General features: G+C 64.2%; 6 protein-coding genes across 8 annotated transcripts; 3 read left to right on the top strand and 3 right to left on the bottom strand.

Annotated features, from left to right (window-relative positions):
- Positions 1 to 763: 763 nt before the first annotated feature.
- On the top strand, positions 764 to 2,023 carry LOC135576538 (scale keratin-like). Of its 2 annotated transcripts, none has more exons than XM_065042735.1 (2): positions 764 to 921; positions 1,341 to 2,023. In XM_065042735.1, exon 2 carries the CDS (start codon positions 1,362 to 1,364, stop codon positions 1,728 to 1,730), a length of 369 nt encoding a protein of 122 aa, XP_064898807.1. In that variant the 5' UTR covers positions 764 to 921; positions 1,341 to 1,361; the 3' UTR covers positions 1,731 to 2,023. The 2 variants fall into 2 exon arrangements, with proteins under 2 accessions (XP_064898807.1, XP_064898808.1); XM_065042736.1 differs by having other exon boundaries at positions 788 to 925.
- A 1,687-nt stretch (positions 2,024 to 3,710) lies between these two features.
- On the bottom strand, positions 3,711 to 4,752 carry LOC135576537 (scale keratin-like). The gene is made up of 2 exons (XM_065042734.1): positions 4,642 to 4,752; positions 3,711 to 4,542 (listed from the first exon to the last, which is right to left on the bottom strand). Exon 2 carries the CDS (start codon positions 4,516 to 4,518, stop codon positions 4,150 to 4,152), a length of 369 nt encoding a protein of 122 aa, XP_064898806.1. The 5' UTR covers positions 4,519 to 4,542; positions 4,642 to 4,752; the 3' UTR covers positions 3,711 to 4,149.
- Positions 4,753 to 5,726: 974 nt separating this feature from the next.
- On the top strand, positions 5,727 to 6,986 carry LOC135576536 (scale keratin-like). Of its 2 annotated transcripts, none has more exons than XM_065042731.1 (2): positions 5,727 to 5,884; positions 6,304 to 6,986. In XM_065042731.1, exon 2 carries the CDS (start codon positions 6,325 to 6,327, stop codon positions 6,691 to 6,693), a length of 369 nt encoding a protein of 122 aa, XP_064898803.1. In that variant the 5' UTR covers positions 5,727 to 5,884; positions 6,304 to 6,324; the 3' UTR covers positions 6,694 to 6,986. The 2 variants fall into 2 exon arrangements, with proteins under 2 accessions (XP_064898803.1, XP_064898804.1); XM_065042732.1 differs by having other exon boundaries at positions 5,751 to 5,888.
- Positions 6,987 to 8,673: 1,687 nt separating this feature from the next.
- Positions 8,674 to 9,715, bottom strand: LOC135576535 (scale keratin-like). Its single transcript, XM_065042730.1, has 2 exons — positions 9,605 to 9,715; positions 8,674 to 9,505 (listed from the first exon to the last, which is right to left on the bottom strand). Exon 2 carries the CDS (start codon positions 9,479 to 9,481, stop codon positions 9,113 to 9,115), a length of 369 nt encoding a protein of 122 aa, XP_064898802.1. The 5' UTR covers positions 9,482 to 9,505; positions 9,605 to 9,715; the 3' UTR covers positions 8,674 to 9,112.
- A 1,557-nt stretch (positions 9,716 to 11,272) lies between these two features.
- Positions 11,273 to 11,949, top strand: LOC135576534 (scale keratin-like). Its single transcript, XM_065042729.1, has one exon. It carries the CDS (start codon positions 11,288 to 11,290, stop codon positions 11,654 to 11,656), a length of 369 nt encoding a protein of 122 aa, XP_064898801.1. The 5' UTR covers positions 11,273 to 11,287; the 3' UTR covers positions 11,657 to 11,949.
- A 1,687-nt stretch (positions 11,950 to 13,636) lies between these two features.
- On the bottom strand, positions 13,637 to 14,818 carry LOC102086142 (scale keratin). Its single transcript, XM_065042728.1, has 2 exons — positions 14,568 to 14,818; positions 13,637 to 14,468 (listed from the first exon to the last, which is right to left on the bottom strand). The coding sequence occupies exon 2, from the start codon at positions 14,442 to 14,444 to the stop codon at positions 14,076 to 14,078; it is 369 nt and encodes a 122-aa protein (XP_064898800.1). The 5' UTR covers positions 14,445 to 14,468; positions 14,568 to 14,818; the 3' UTR covers positions 13,637 to 14,075.
- Between the last annotated feature and the right edge of the window lie 1,190 nt (positions 14,819 to 16,008).

Here is a 16,008-nt window from a genome sequence, read left to right as displayed (position 1 = left end):
TGCAGGGAAACCTCTGCCCTGTGCCCACAGCCAGGCTCTGCTGTGAATCGAGCCGGTGGCCAGGGCGAGCGGGGCCAGCCCAGCCAAGGGCTGCTGGGGCTTTGGCGTCAGCCGGCGCTGCCAGCTGCCCAGCACCCCGAGGGCAGCCCCTGCCCAGCACCATCGCCCAGCAACGGGCTTCCCAGGAGACTTGCAAGGCGCCCGCGGGGCTGGGGCAGGCCTGGAGTGAGCCTGTGCCGCTTCAGCACGGCTCGGGGCCTGTGCTCCTTGCAACACGCGCGTTGCGGAAGAGCACAAGGGGTCTTGCTCCCCCAGACTTGCAGAGGTCCACGGCCAAGGCCTGCAGGCAGATGGAGGCCGGCTGTGTTGGGCTGGCGAGTGATACATCGTGCTGAGCAGGCAGTGCCCGAGAGGAGTGCCTTTGATTTGGCGTTTCGTAACCTCGCGCCTCTGTAGATAATAGCTCCATGGTGCACGTCATGCGGTCGCTGGCGTGCGGGAGACCCTGGTCTTCCCTGTGGCTCTGCGAAGCAGACACGGGGCCACGCCGAGAGACCAAGCCCTTGCAGAAGAGCTATGGCACGCAGGGCGCTTGCAGTCAGCCTTTGTCACGCCGTGTGCCCTCTTTCACACCGAGATAATGAAAAGACAGTGGGGCTAATTGGGCCCGTGAGGTGGCAGCTGGCAAGCGTCTGAGTGGGGTAATTGCAGGGGCTGATAGAGCGGGTTGGGGCTAGAGAGGAAACGACATCAGCAAAACAGCCCCGTGCCACGCAGGGAGAAGGCAGGGGCTCGGCCAGCGCAGGACACGTGCCTCCAGTGCGGCCAGCTCCTCCCCCCACTCTCTGGTGTGGCATAAAAGCGCTGCCCTCGCTGGGCACGGGCATCCGCTGCTCCTGCCTCGATCTGCTCAGGAAAAGGGTAGGTGGGTGCCTGCAGGTGTCTGCCTCCTGCCGCCGGGGCCGCTGTGGGGTATCCCTGGCCAGGAGAGCACTGCCAGCAGCGGGCGTGCTGGCAGCCGCCTTGGACGGCCAGGCTGGGCTGAGCCACGCCGCGAGGAGGAAGGAGCCCCGTGGCCAGGCCACGCAGAGCCGGGCCCTGCACAGGCTCTCTGCGAGGGCTCGTCTGCCCTCTGTTTGCAGAGAGAGATGGCAAGGAGAGGGCTACAGAGAGCAGGGCGCTGAGGGGGGCTGGCTGGGCAAAGGGCAAACAGTGGGCAGCGCGGCAAGGGGGTGGCCCTGGTCCCTCCAGCTCCAGGACAGCCAAGGGAACAGGGCAGTGCTGAGCCGGGGAGTCTTCTCCGCATGCATGACAGCTGTCCTTGGGGCCGTGTCTTTCAGGCTCATCACTCTCGCACAAAGATGTCTTGCTCCGACCTGCGCCCAGCACCAACCAGCGTGGCCGTCCCCCAGCCCATCGCTGACAGCTGCAACGAGCTGTGCGCCCGGCAGTGCCCCGACTCGACGGCCTTCATCCAGCCGCCCCCCGTCGTCGTCACCTTCCCCGGCCCCATCCTCACGTCCTTCCCCCAGCAAGCCGTGGTGGGCTCCTCTGGAGCGCCCGCCTTTGGGGGCTCCCTGGGGCTGGGGGGCCTCTACGGTGCCGGGGCCACCCAGGGCGCCGGGGGCCTCTGCACCTTTGGCAGACCCTCCTACGCTTCTCCCGCCTGCAGCCCTTACGTCTTGCCCCGCTACAGCAGGAGGCTGTGGGACAACTGTGGGCCCTGCTAGACCCAGCCCCGGAGCCCCCTTGATTCCTGGGCCACCTGGGCCTCACGCCTCCTCTCCTTTCCTGCCTCTCTCCATGCCGCCTCTCCTCCTCGCCCCGTCCCTTGCCCAGATGCGCAGCTCTGCCATCGTCCCTCAGGGCACTCGTTACTCTCTGCACTGGCCGCCACCTGGGATAGGAAGCCTGAAGGAACAGCTCTCTTGAAGCCTCCAGGGACAACCTGCCTGCCTCTGCCTTCAGTGTCTTTCTCCAGTGGTTCCTTTCCTGCACTGCAATAAAACAAGCTTGCATCCAACACCTGCCTCTCCTCCTTTTCTTTCCGAGCCCGGTGTGGGCTGCAGGGCTCCCCTGGCCATGCACGTGACCCCCGCCAGCCAGACCAGGGCAATCTCTCAGCCACAACGGTACCAGGCTGAGCTCATTTTGAGACACCCCACAACCTCGGCAGCTCTGGCCACACATGGTCCCGCAGTTGAGCTCCAAGAGTCCCTCCTGAATGCAGGCTGCTCCCCTGTCTGCGGGACACGTGGCATTTGCAGACGTCCGGTGTCAGCGCGCATGAGCCTGGCTGCCCCAGGGGCTGGCAGCCCCCCAGGGAAAATGCTTGCATGGGATCCAGCCACTTTGTTCCTCCGTGACTCTGCTCCATGCCCTGGAGAGAAAGCAAACGGGAGGCTTCTCCTGCCTCTTCTTCCTCCCCTTCCCGCTCCCGTCCCTTTTCCTCTAGTTTTCTTCCTCTTCTCCTTCCCCTCCTCACAGCCAGCACAGACCAACACACTGGCTGCTCCTCCCTTTTCTGCTACAGACGTTCAGTCCCAGGAATCACAGCCTGATTCGTGTGGCAGGAGCTTCGCAGGGCATGTTGTCATGCTGCTGCCTCCAGCAGCCGCACCCAGGGCCGGCTGCCCAGCGCCGTGTCCAGTGAGCTTTCGCGTGTCTCTGAGGACGGGGAGTCCACAACCTCCTGGGGAAACCTGTGCAACTGCTCAGTCTCACTCACACGGAAAAAGTGGCCTGGCACGGTGAGGCAGAGCCTCCTGCCTTTCAGCTGGTGCCCACTGCCTCTTGTCCTGGCACTGGACACCTCAGAAAAGAGCCTGGCTCCATCTTCTCGATGCCTTCCCTTCAGGCATGTGTACAGCTTGGTGAGAAACGCTCTGAGGCTCCTCTTCACCGGGAGCCAAGGTCCCAGCTCTCTGCGGCTCTCCCCAGAGGAGACGTGAGAGTAGAACAGGGTCTTTCCGTTGGAAGGGACCTCGAAAGATCTTCTAGTCCAACAGCCTGACTTCTCGAGGGATGACCAAACTGTAAAGCAAATCATCAACGGCATTCTCTAAAAGCCTCTTAAACATCGAGAGGCCTGGGGCATTGACCACCTCTCTGGGAAGCCAGCTGCAGCTTCTGAGCACCCGCTCAGCCAAGAAATGTTTCCTCATGTCCAGTCTAAACCTTCCCTACTGCAGCTTTGAACAGTTCCCCTGTGTCCTATTGCTGGATCCCAGGGTGAAGAGAGCAGCATCTCCCTATCCAATTCTCCTCGTCACGAAGCTGTAGAGGGCAGTGAGGTTGCCCCTCAGCCTCCGTTTCTCCTGCTCTCCAGCAATCGACGGCCATTGCCCAAGTGTGGGCTTCACCACGGGGTCTTTGTCCAGCCTCCTCTGCGTGGGCACCCGGAGATGCTGCCGTGCTTCTGCGGAGCCCCAGAGCTGGAGGAGCTGCCGCTTCTCCCAGGCGCGAAAGGCCAGGCAAAGGAGTCCTGCCAGCACGTTTCCCGCTCCCTTCCCTCTGCCCTTTCCCCAGCTCCTGCCAGTCCCACCAAAAGGCTCTCGCTCCCCTGCCTGCTGCCTGCAACCTCCCTCTCCCAGCACCGCCCACCCCCACCTCTCTGGGCATCTCAGCACCAGCGTTGGCCCTCCATACGCGGAAGGGCACTTGCCCCCACGCTCTTTGCTACGTGGGACAAGGACGGAGGGAGACATGACTGGGATGCAGGAAAACTTTATTTTGCCCAGAGGATCAGCAGAGATCGTCAGAGAGATGGTGGACGAGACCCAGAGAGGCTGGCTGCCATGGGTGGCGGGAGGCAGGGGCATCTTCTCAAGAGCATGACTTCTTGCTCCAGATGCCCCCTTCGTGCAGCGTTGCAGCTCCCGAGGACGTGGTCCATCAGGCCCGCAGAGCCGTTGGGGTGCAGGTCCTAGCTCGTCTGACAGCTGGGAAGAGAGGGAGGAGAGCAGAGAGCAGGAGCAGGGGGCAGGGAAGGGCCGAGGCTGTGGGGCACTGCCAGCTGCCCAGGCATTGTCTGGGGCTGGGGATGCTCAGCACTCCTCAGTGCCCCGTGCCTGCCAGCTCAGCCCTGCGTGGCTGACGTTGGCCTTGGCGTCTGGACTGGGGGCAGCGCTGGGGGCTCTGGGGCTGGGTCTAGCAGGGCCCACAGTTGTCCCACAGCCTCCTGCTGTAGCGGGGCAAGACGTAAGGGCTGCAGGCGGGAGAAGCGTAGGAGGGTCTGCCAAAGGTGCAGAGGCCCCCGGAGCCCTGGGTGGCCCCGGCACCGTAGAGGCCCCCCAGCCCCAGGGAGCCCCCAAAGGCGGGCGCTCCAGAGGAGCCCACCACGGCTTGCTGGGGGAAGGAGCTGAGGATGGGGCCGGGGAAGGTGACGACGACGGGGGGTGGCTGGATGAGGGCCGTCGAGTCGGGGCACTGCCGGGCGCACAGCTCGTTGCAGCTGTCAGCGATGGGCTGGGGGACGGCCACGCTGGTTGGTGCTGGGCGCAGGTCGGAGCAAGACATCTTTGCGTGGGATCGAACGGTGCTCTGCAAGAGGGCAGAGATTGCAAGTGAGCAGCAGAGGGGAGCGCCCGAGGCGGACGGGCCGCAGCAGGGGGCCAGGAGGACAAGCGCTCGCAGACTTACCCTGTTCCCTGAGGAGAAGGCAGCCAGAGCAGTGCTTGGGAGAGCCTGGCAGTGGCAGAGCTTTTATAGCGGCCCTGCTGTGGCTCAGCACCGGCTGGGCCAATCAGCAGAGGCAGCACTCTCTCCTGCCTCCACCTATGGGGCTGGCCGCCTCCTGCCCCTCCCTGAGTCAGCATCCCCTTGCCAGACCAGCACATACCGCTTGCCAGGCTTTCGAGCCCTTTGTGCGCTAAACGACAGCACGCATCCCCCTGCTAGGGGATGTAGAAGGCAGGAGATGGCCGTGCTGCTGCAGCTCCTTGCGGCCTGACTGCTGCTCTGCTGCAGGGAAACCTCTGCCCTGTGCCCACAGCCAGGCTCTGCTGTGAATCGAGCCGGTGGCCAGGGCGAGCGGGGCCAGCCCAGCCAAGGGCTGCTGGGGCTTTGGCGTCAGCCGGCGCTGCCAGCTGCCTAGCACCCCGAGGGCAGCCCCTGCCCAGCACCATCGCCCAGCAACGGGCTTCCCAGGAGACTTGCAAGGCGCCCGCGGGGCTGGGGCAGGCCTGGAGTGAGCCTGTGCCGCTTCAGCACGGCTCGGGGCCTGTGCTCCTTGCAACACGCGCGTTGCGGAAGAGCACAAGGGGTCTTGCTCCCCCAGACTTGCAGAGGTCCACGGCCAAGGCCTGCAGGCAGATGGAGGCCGGCTGTGTTGGGCTGGCGAGTGATACATCGTGCTGAGCAGGCAGTGCCCGAGAGGAGTGCCTTTGATTTGGCGTTTCGTAACCTCGCGCCTCTGTAGATAATAGCTCCATGGTGCACGTCATGCGGTCGCTGGCGTGCGGGAGACCCTGGTCTTCCCTGTGGCTCTGCGAAGCAGACACGGGGCCACGCCGAGAGACCAAGCCCTTGCAGAAGAGCTATGGCACGCAGGGCGCTTGCAGTCAGCCTTTGTCACGCCGTGTGCCCTCTTTCACACCGAGATAATGAAAAGACAGTGGGGCTAATTGGGCCCGTGAGGTGGCAGCTGGCAAGCGTCTGAGTGGGGTAATTGCAGGGGCTGATAGAGCGGGTTGGGGCTAGAGAGGAAACGACATCAGCAAAACAGCCCCGTGCCACGCAGGGAGAAGGCAGGGGCTCGGCCAGCGCAGGACACGTGCCTCCAGTGCGGCCAGCTCCTCCCCCCACTCTCTGGTGTGGCATAAAAGCGCTGCCCTCGCTGGGCACGGGCATCCGCTGCTCCTGCCTCGATCTGCTCAGGAAAAGGGTAGGTGGGTGCCTGCAGGTGTCTGCCTCCTGCCGCCGGGGCCGCTGTGGGGTATCCCTGGCCAGGAGAGCACTGCCAGCAGCGGGCGTGCTGGCAGCCGCCTTGGACGGCCAGGCTGGGCTGAGCCACGCCGCGAGGAGGAAGGAGCCCCGTGGCCAGGCCACGCAGAGCCGGGCCCTGCACAGGCTCTCTGCGAGGGCTCGTCTGCCCTCTGTTTGCAGAGAGAGATGGCAAGGAGAGGGCTACAGAGAGCAGGGCGCTGAGGGGGGCTGGCTGGGCAAAGGGCAAACAGTGGGCAGCGCGGCAAGGGGGTGGCCCTGGTCCCTCCAGCTCCAGGACAGCCAAGGGAACAGGGCAGTGCTGAGCCGGGGAGTCTTCTCCGCATGCATGACAGCTGTCCTTGGGGCCGTGTCTTTCAGGCTCATCACTCTCGCACAAAGATGTCTTGCTCCGACCTGCGCCCAGCACCAACCAGCGTGGCCGTCCCCCAGCCCATCGCTGACAGCTGCAACGAGCTGTGCGCCCGGCAGTGCCCCGACTCGACGGCCTTCATCCAGCCGCCCCCCGTCGTCGTCACCTTCCCCGGCCCCATCCTCACGTCCTTCCCCCAGCAAGCCGTGGTGGGCTCCTCTGGAGCGCCCGCCTTTGGGGGCTCCCTGGGGCTGGGGGGCCTCTACGGTGCCGGGGCCACCCAGGGCGCCGGGGGCCTCTGCACCTTTGGCAGACCCTCCTACGCTTCTCCCGCCTGCAGCCCTTACGTCTTGCCCCGCTACAGCAGGAGGCTGTGGGACAACTGTGGGCCCTGCTAGACCCAGCCCCGGAGCCCCCTTGATTCCTGGGCCACCTGGGCCTCACGCCTCCTCTCCTTTCCTGCCTCTCTCCATGCCGCCTCTCCTCCTCGCCCCGTCCCTTGCCCAGATGCGCAGCTCTGCCATCGTCCCTCAGGGCACTCGTTACTCTCTGCACTGGCCGCCACCTGGGATAGGAAGCCTGAAGGAACAGCTCTCTTGAAGCCTCCAGGGACAACCTGCCTGCCTCTGCCTTCAGTGTCTTTCTCCAGTGGTTCCTTTCCTGCACTGCAATAAAACAAGCTTGCATCCAACACCTGCCTCTCCTCCTTTTCTTTCCGAGCCCGGTGTGGGCTGCAGGGCTCCCCTGGCCATGCACGTGACCCCCGCCAGCCAGACCAGGGCAATCTCTCAGCCACAACGGTACCAGGCTGAGCTCATTTTGAGACACCCCACAACCTCGGCAGCTCTGGCCACACATGGTCCCGCAGTTGAGCTCCAAGAGTCCCTCCTGAATGCAGGCTGCTCCCCTGTCTGCGGGACACGTGGCATTTGCAGACGTCCGGTGTCAGCGCGCATGAGCCTGGCTGCCCCAGGGGCTGGCAGCCCCCCAGGGAAAATGCTTGCATGGGATCCAGCCACTTTGTTCCTCCGTGACTCTGCTCCATGCCCTGGAGAGAAAGCAAACGGGAGGCTTCTCCTGCCTCTTCTTCCTCCCCTTCCCGCTCCCGTCCCTTTTCCTCTAGTTTTCTTCCTCTTCTCCTTCCCCTCCTCACAGCCAGCACAGACCAACACACTGGCTGCTCCTCCCTTTTCTGCTACAGACGTTCAGTCCCAGGAATCACAGCCTGATTCGTGTGGCAGGAGCTTCGCAGGGCATGTTGTCATGCTGCTGCCTCCAGCAGCCGCACCCAGGGCCGGCTGCCCAGCGCCGTGTCCAGTGAGCTTTCGCGTGTCTCTGAGGACGGGGAGTCCACAACCTCCTGGGGAAACCTGTGCAACTGCTCAGTCTCACTCACACGGAAAAAGTGGCCTGGCACGGTGAGGCAGAGCCTCCTGCCTTTCAGCTGGTGCCCACTGCCTCTTGTCCTGGCACTGGACACCTCAGAAAAGAGCCTGGCTCCATCTTCTCGATGCCTTCCCTTCAGGCATGTGTACAGCTTGGTGAGAAACGCTCTGAGGCTCCTCTTCACCGGGAGCCAAGGTCCCAGCTCTCTGCGGCTCTCCCCAGAGGAGACGTGAGAGTAGAACAGGGTCTTTCCGTTGGAAGGGACCTCGAAAGATCTTCTAGTCCAACAGCCTGACTTCTCGAGGGATGACCAAACTGTAAAGCAAATCATCAACGGCATTCTCTAAAAGCCTCTTAAACATCGAGAGGCCTGGGGCATTGACCACCTCTCTGGGAAGCCAGCTGCAGCTTCTGAGCACCCGCTCAGCCAAGAAATGTTTCCTCATGTCCAGTCTAAACCTTCCCTACTGCAGCTTTGAACAGTTCCCCTGTGTCCTATTGCTGGATCCCAGGGTGAAGAGAGCAGCATCTCCCTATCCAATTCTCCTCGTCACGAAGCTGTAGAGGGCAGTGAGGTTGCCCCTCAGCCTCCGTTTCTCCTGCTCTCCAGCAATCGACGGCCATTGCCCAAGTGTGGGCTTCACCACGGGGTCTTTGTCCAGCCTCCTCTGCGTGGGCACCCGGAGATGCTGCCGTGCTTCTGCGGAGCCCCAGAGCTGGAGGAGCTGCCGCTTCTCCCAGGCGCGAAAGGCCAGGCAAAGGAGTCCTGCCAGCACGTTTCCCGCTCCCTTCCCTCTGCCCTTTCCCCAGCTCCTGCCAGTCCCACCAAAAGGCTCTCGCTCCCCTGCCTGCTGCCTGCAACCTCCCTCTCCCAGCACCGCCCACCCCCACCTCTCTGGGCATCTCAGCACCAGCGTTGGCCCTCCATACGCGGAAGGGCACTTGCCCCCACGCTCTTTGCTACGTGGGACAAGGACGGAGGGAGACATGACTGGGATGCAGGAAAACTTTATTTTGCCCAGAGGATCAGCAGAGATCGTCAGAGAGATGGTGGACGAGACCCAGAGAGGCTGGCTGCCATGGGTGGCGGGAGGCAGGGGCATCTTCTCAAGAGCATGACTTCTTGCTCCAGATGCCCCCTTCGTGCAGCGTTGCAGCTCCCGAGGACGTGGTCCATCAGGCCCGCAGAGCCGTTGGGGTGCAGGTCCTAGCTCGTCTGACAGCTGGGAAGAGAGGGAGGAGAGCAGAGAGCAGGAGCAGGGGGCAGGGAAGGGCCGAGGCTGTGGGGCACTGCCAGCTGCCCAGGCATTGTCTGGGGCTGGGGATGCTCAGCACTCCTCAGTGCCCCGTGCCTGCCAGCTCAGCCCTGCGTGGCTGACGTTGGCCTTGGCGTCTGGACTGGGGGCAGCGCCGGGGGCTCTGGGGCTGGGTCTAGCAGGGCCCACAGTTGTCCCACAGCCTCCTGCTGTAGCGGGGCAAGACGTAAGGGCTGCAGGCGGGAGAAGCGTAGGAGGGTCTGCCAAAGGTGCAGAGGCCCCCGGAGCCCTGGGTGGCCCCAGCACCGTAGAGGCCCCCCAGCCCCAGGGAGCCCCCAAAGGCGGGCGCTCCGGAGGAGCCCACCACGGCTTGCTGGGGGAAGGAGCTGAGGATGGGGCCGGGGAAGGTGACGACGACGGGGGGTGGCTGGATGAGGGCCGTCGAGTCGGGGCACTGCCGGGCGCACAGCTCGTTGCAGCTGTCAGCGATGGGCTGGGGGACGGCCACGCTGGTTGGTGCTGGGCGCAGGTCGGAGCAAGACATCTTTGCGTGGGATCGAACGGTGCTCTGCAAGAGGGCAGAGATTGCAAGTGAGCAGCAGAGGGGAGCGCCCGAGGCGGACGGGCCGCAGCAGGGGGCCAGGAGGACAAGCGCTCGCAGACTTACCCTGTTCCCTGAGGAGAAGGCAGCCAGAGCAGTGCTTGGGAGAGCCTGGCAGTGGCAGAGCTTTTATAGCGGCCCTGCTGTGGCTCAGCACCGGCTGGGCCAATCAGCAGAGGCAGCACTCCCTCCTTCCTCCACCTATGGGGCTGGCCGCCTCCTGCCCCTCCCTGAGTCAGCATCCCCTTGCCAGACCAGCACATACCGCTTGCCAGGCTTTCGAGCCCTTTGTGCGCTAAACGACAGCACGCATCCCCCTGCTAGGGGATGTAGAAGGCAGGAGATGGCCGTGCTGCTGCAGCTCCTTGCGGCCTGACTGCTGCTCTGCTGCAGGGAAACCTCTGCCCTGTGCCCACAGCCAGGCTCTGCTGTGAATCGAGCCGGTGGCCAGGGCGAGCGGGGCCAGCCCAGCCAAGGGCTGCTGGGGCTTTGGCGTCAGCCGGCGCTGCCAGCTGCCCAGCACCCCGAGGGCAGCCCCTGCCCAGCACCATCGCCCAGCAACGGGCTTCCCAGGAGACTTGCAAGGCGCCCGCGGGGCTGGGGCAGGCCTGGAGTGAGCCTGTGCCGCTTCAGCACGGCTCGGGGCCTGTGCTCCTTGCAACACGCGCGTTGCGGAAGAGCACAAGGGGTCTTGCTCCCCCAGACTTGCAGAGGTCCACGGCCAAGGCCTGCAGGCAGATGGAGGCCGGCTGTGTTGGGCTGGCGAGTGATACATCGTGCTGAGCAGGCAGTGCCCGAGAGGAGTGCCTTTGATTTGGCGTTTCGTAACCTCGCGCCTCTGTAGATAATAGCTCCATGGTGCACGTCATGCGGTCGCTGGCGTGCGGGAGACCCTGGTCTTCCCTGTGGCTCTGCGAAGCAGACACGGGGCCACGCCGAGAGACCAAGCCCTTGCAGAAGAGCTATGGCACGCAGGGCGCTTGCAGTCAGCCTTTGTCACGCCGTGTGCCCTCTTTCACACCGAGATAATGAAAAGACAGTGGGGCTAATTGGGCCCGTGAGGTGGCAGCTGGCAAGCGTCTGAGTGGGGTAATTGCAGGGGCTGATAGAGCGGGTTGGGGCTAGAGAGGAAACGACATCAGCAAAACAGCCCCGTGCCACGCAGGGAGAAGGCAGGGGCTCGGCCAGCGCAGGACACGTGCCTCCAGTGCGGCCAGCTCCTCCCCCCACTCTCTGGTGTGGCATAAAAGCGCTGCCCTCGCTGGGCACGGGCATCCGCTGCTCCTGCCTCGATCTGCTCAGGAAAAGGGTAGGTGGGTGCCTGCAGGTGTCTGCCTCCTGCCGCCGGGGCCGCTGTGGGGTATCCCTGGCCAGGAGAGCACTGCCAGCAGCGGGCGTGCTGGCAGCCGCCTTGGACGGCCAGGCTGGGCTGAGCCACGCCGCGAGGAGGAAGGAGCCCCGTGGCCAGGCCACGCAGAGCCGGGCCCTGCACAGGCTCTCTGCGAGGGCTCGTCTGCCCTCTCTTTGCAGAGAGAGATGGCAAGGAGAGGGCTACAGAGAGCAGGGCGCTGAGGGGGGCTGGCTGGGCAAAGGGCAAACAGTGGGCAGCGCGGCAAGGGGGTGGCCCTGGTCCCTCCAGCTCCAGGACAGCCAAGGGAACAGGGCAGTGCTGAGCCGGGGAGTCTTCTCCGCATGCATGACAGCTGTCCTTGGGGCCGTGTCTTTCAGGCTCATCACTCTCGCACAAAGATGTCTTGCTCCGACCTGTGCCCAGCACCAACCAGCGTGGCCGTCCCCCAGCCCATCGCTGACAGCTGCAACGAGCTGTGCGCCCGGCAGTGCCCCGACTCGACGGCCTTCATCCAGCCGCCCCCCGTCGTCGTCACCTTCCCCGGCCCCATCCTCACGTCCTTCCCCCAGCAAGCCGTGGTGGGCTCCTCTGGAGCGCCCGCCTTTGGGGGCTCCCTGGGGCTGGGGGGCCTCTACGGTGCCGGGGCCACCCAGGGCGCCGGGGGCCTCTGCACCTTTGGCAGACCCTCCTACGCTTCTCCCGCCTGCAGCCCTTACGTCTTGCCCCGCTACAGCAGGAGGCTGTGGGACAACTGTGGGCCCTGCTAGACCCAGCCCCGGAGCCCCCTTGATTCCTGGGCCACCTGGGCCTCACGCCTCCTCTCCTTTCCTGCCTCTCTCCATGCCGCCTCTCCTCCTCGCCCCGTCCCTTGCCCAGATGCGCAGCTCTGCCATCGTCCCTCAGGGCACTCGTTACTCTCTGCACTGGCCGCCACCTGCGATAGGAAGCCTGAAGGAACAGCTCTCTTGAAGCCTCCAGGGACAACCTGCCTGCCTCTGCCTTCAGTGTCTTTCTCCAGTGGTTCCTTTCCTGCACTGCAATAAAACAAGCTTGCATCCAACACCTGCCTCTCCTCCTTTTCTTTCCGAGCCCGGTGTGGGCTGCAGGGCTCCCCTGGCCATGCACGTGACCCCCGCCAGCCAGACCAGGGCAATCTCTCAGCCACAACGGTACCAGGCTGAGCTCATTTTGAGACACCCCACAACCTCGGCAGCTCTGGCCACACATGGTCCCGCAGTTGAGCTCCAAGAGTCCCTCCTGAATGCAGGCTGCTCCCCTGTCTGCGGGACACGTGGCATTTGCAGACGTCCGGTGTCAGCGCGCATGAGCCTGGCTGCCCCAGGGGCTGGCAGCCCCCCAGGGAAAATGCTTGCATGGGATCCAGCCACTTTGTTCCTCCGTGGCTCTGCTCCATGCCCTGGAGAGAAAGCAAACGGGAGGCTTCTCCTGCCTCTTCTTCCTCCCCTTCCCGCTCCCGTCCCTTTTCCTCTAGTTTTCTTCCTCTTCTCCTTCCCCTCCTCACAGCCAGCACAGACCAACACACTGGCTGCTCCTCCCTTTTCTGCTACAGACGTTCAGTCCCAGGAATCACAGCCTGATTCGTGTGGCAGGAGCTTCGCAGGGCATGTTGTCATGCTGCTGCCTCCAGCAGCCGCACCCAGGGCCGGCTGCCCAGCGCCGTGTCCAGTGAGCTTTCGCGTGTCTCTGAGGACGGGGAGTCCACAACCTCCTGGGGAAACCTGTGCAACTGCTCAGTCTCACTCACACGGAAAAAGTGGCCTGGCACGGTGAGGCAGAGCCTCCTGCCTTTCAGCTGGTGCCCACTGCCTCTTGTCCTGGCACTGGACACCTCAGAAAAGAGCCTGGCTCCATCTTCTCGATGCCTTCCCTTCAGGCACGTGTACAGCTTGGTGAGAAACGCTCTGAGGCTCCTCTTCACCGGGAGCCAAGGTCCCAGCTCTCTGCGGCTCTCCCCAGAGGAGACGTGAGAGTAGAACAGGGTCTTTCCGTTGGAAGGGACCTCGAAAGATCTTCTAGTCCAACAGCCTGACTTCTCGAGGGATGACCAAACTGTAAAGCAAATCATCAACGGCATTCTCTAAAAGCCTCTTAAACATCGAGAGGCCTGGGGCATTGACCACCTCTCTGGGAAGCCAGCTGCAGCTTCTGAGCACCCGCTCAGCCAAGAAATGTTTCCTCATGTCCAGTCTAAACCTTCCCTACTGCAGCTTTGAACAGTTCCCCTGTGTCCTATTGCTGGATCCCAGGGTGAAGAGAGCAGCATCTCCCTATCCAATTCTCCTCGTCACGAAGCTGTAGAGGGCAGTGAGGTTGCCCCTCAGCCTCCGTTTCTCCTGCTCTCCAGCAATCGACGGCCATTGCCCAAGTGTGGGCTTCACCACGGGGTCTTTGTCCAGCCTCCTCTGCGTGGGCACCCAGAGATGCTGCCGTGCTTCTGCGGAGCCCCAGAGCTGGAGGAGCTGCCGCTTCTCCCAGGCGCGAAAGGCCAGGCAAAGGAGTCCTGCCAGCACGTTTCCCGCTCCCTTCCCTCTGCCCTTTCCCCAGCTCCTGCCAGTCCCACCAAAAGGCTCTCGCTCCCCTGCCTGCTGCCTGCAACCTCCCTCTCCCAGCACCGCCCACCCCCACCTCTCTGGGCATCTCAGCACCAGCGTTGGCCCTCCATACGCGGAAGGGCACTTGCCCCCACGCTCTTTGCTACGTGGGACAAGGACGGAGGGAGACATGACTGGGATGCAGGAAAACTTTATTTTGCCCAGAGGATCAGCAGAGATCGTCAGAGAGATGGTGGACGAGACCCAGAGAGGCTGGCTGCCATGGGTGGCGGGAGGCAGGGGCATCTTCTCAAGAGCATGACTTCTTGCTCCAGATGCCCCCTTCGTGCAGCGTTGCAGCTCCCGAGGACGTGGTCCATCAGGCCCGCAGAGCCGTTGGGGTGCAGGTCCTAGCTCGTCTGACAGCTGGGAAGAGAGGGAGGAGAGCAGAGAGCAGGAGCAGGGGGCAGGGAAGGGCCGAGGCTGTGGGGCACTGCCAGCTGCCCAGGCATTGTCTGGGGCTGGGGATGCTCAGCACTCCTCAGTGCCCCGTGCCTGCCAGCTCAGCCCTGCGTGGCTGACGTTGGCCTTGGCGTCTGGACTGGGGGCAGCGCTGGGGGCTCTGGGGCTGGGTCTAGCAGGGCCCACAGTTGTCCCACAGCCTCCTGCTGTAGCGGGGCAAGACGTAAGGGCTGCAGGCGGGAGAAGCGTAGGAGGGTCTGCCAAAGGTGCAGAGGCCCCCGGAGCCCTGGGTGGCCCCAGCACCGTAGAGGCCCCCCAGCCCCAGGGAGCCCCCAAAGGCGGGCGCTCCGGAGGAGCCCACCACGGCTTGCTGGGGGAAGGAGCTGAGGATGGGGCCGGGGAAGGTGACGACGACGGGGGGTGGCTGGATGAGGGCCGTCGAGTCGGGGCACTGCCGGGCGCACAGCTCGTTGCAGCTGTCAGCGATGGGCTGGGGGACGGCCACGCTGGTTGGTGCTGGGCGCAGGTCGGAGCAAGACATCTTTGCGTGGGATCGAACGGTGCTCTGCAAGAGGGCAGAGATTGCAAGTGAGCAGCAGAGGGGAGCGCCCGAGGCGGACGGGCCGCAGCAGGGGGCCAGGAGGACAAGCGCTCGCAGACTTACCCTGTTCCCTGAGGAGAAGGCAGCCAGAGCAGTGCTTGGGAGAGCCTGGCAGTGGCAGAGCTTTTATAGCGGCCCTGCTGTGGCTCAGCACCGGCTGGGCCAATCAGCAGAGGCAGCACTCCCTCCTGCCTCCACCTATGGGGCTGGCCGCCTCCTGCCCCTCCCTGAGTCAGCATCCCCTTGCCAGACCAGCACATACCGCTTGCCAGGCTTTCGAGCCCTTTGTGCGCTAAACGACAGCACGCATCCCCCTGCTAGGGGATGTAGAAGGCAGGAGATGGCCGTGCTGCTGCAGCTCCTTGCGGCCTGACTGCTGCTCTGCTGCAGGGAAACCTCTGCCCTGTGCCCACAGCCAGGCTCTGCTGTGAATCGAGCCGGTGGCCAGGGCGAGCGGGGCCAGCCCAGCCAAGGGCTGCTGGGGCTTTGGCGTCAGCCGGCGCTGCCAGCTGCCCAGCACCCCGAGGGCAGCCCCTGCCCAGCACCATCGCCCAGCAACGGGCTTCCCAGGAGACTTGCAAGGCGCCCGCGGGGCTGGGGCAGGCCTGGAGTGAGCCTGTGCCGCTTCAGCACGGCTCGGGGCCTGTGCTCCTTGCAACACGCGCGTTGCGGAAGAGCACAAGGGGTCTTGCTCCCCCAGACTTGCAGAGGTCCACGGCCAAGGCCTGCAGGCAGATGGAGGCCGGCTGTGTTGGGCTGGCAAGTGATACATCGTGCTGAGCAGGCAGTGCCCGAGAGGAGTGCCTTTGATTTGGCGTTTCGTAACCTCGCGCCTCTGTAGATAATAGCTCCATGGTGCACGTCATGCGGTCGCTGGCGTGCGGGAGACCCTGGTCTTCCCTGTGGCTCTGCGAAGCAGACACGGGGCCACGCCGAGAGACCAAGCCCTTGCAGAAGAGCTATGGCACGCAGGGCGCTTGCAGTCAGCCTTTGTCACGCCGTGTGCCCTCTTTCACCGAGATAATGAAAAGACAGTGGGGCTAATTGGGCCCGTGAGGTGGCAGCTGGCAAGCGTCTGAGTGGGGTAATTGCAGGGGCTGATAGAGCGGGTTGGGGCTAGAGAGGAAACGACATCAGCAAAACAGCCCCGTGCCACGCAGGGAGAAGGCAGGGGCTCGGCCAGCGCAGGACACGTGCCTCCAGTGCGGCCAGCTCCTCCCCCCACTCTCTGGTGTGGCATAAAAGCGCTGCCCTCGCTGGGCACGGGCATCCGCTGCTCCTGCCTCGATCTGCTCAGGAAAAGGGTAGGTGGGTGCCTGCAGGTGTCTGCCTCCTGCCGCCGGGGCCGCTGTGGGGTATCCCTGGCCAGGAGAGCACTGCCAGCAGCGGGCGTGCTGGCAGCCGCCTTGGACGGCCAGGCTGGGCTGAGCCACGCCGCGAGGAGGAAGGAGCCCCGTGGCCAGGCCACGCAGAGCCGGGCCCTGCACAGGCTCTCTGCGAGGGC

The sequence above is a fragment of the Columba livia genome, chromosome 28 (genome assembly GCF_036013475.1).
Source record: "Columba livia isolate bColLiv1 breed racing homer chromosome 28, bColLiv1.pat.W.v2, whole genome shotgun sequence".
Classification (NCBI taxonomy): domain Eukaryota; kingdom Metazoa; phylum Chordata; class Aves; order Columbiformes; family Columbidae; genus Columba; species Columba livia.
This window is presented reverse-complemented; position numbering and strand designations above follow the sequence as displayed.

Coding starts and splice junctions, on each gene's coding strand:
- LOC135576538 (XM_065042735.1), top strand. CDS start 1,362: ATGTCTTGCTCCGACCTGCGCCCAGCACCAACCAGCGTGGCCGTCCCC.
- LOC135576537 (XM_065042734.1), bottom strand. CDS start 4,518: ATGTCTTGCTCCGACCTGCGCCCAGCACCAACCAGCGTGGCCGTCCCC.
- LOC135576536 (XM_065042731.1), top strand. CDS start 6,325: ATGTCTTGCTCCGACCTGCGCCCAGCACCAACCAGCGTGGCCGTCCCC.
- LOC135576535 (XM_065042730.1), bottom strand. CDS start 9,481: ATGTCTTGCTCCGACCTGCGCCCAGCACCAACCAGCGTGGCCGTCCCC.
- LOC135576534 (XM_065042729.1), top strand. CDS start 11,288: ATGTCTTGCTCCGACCTGTGCCCAGCACCAACCAGCGTGGCCGTCCCC.
- LOC102086142 (XM_065042728.1), bottom strand. CDS start 14,444: ATGTCTTGCTCCGACCTGCGCCCAGCACCAACCAGCGTGGCCGTCCCC.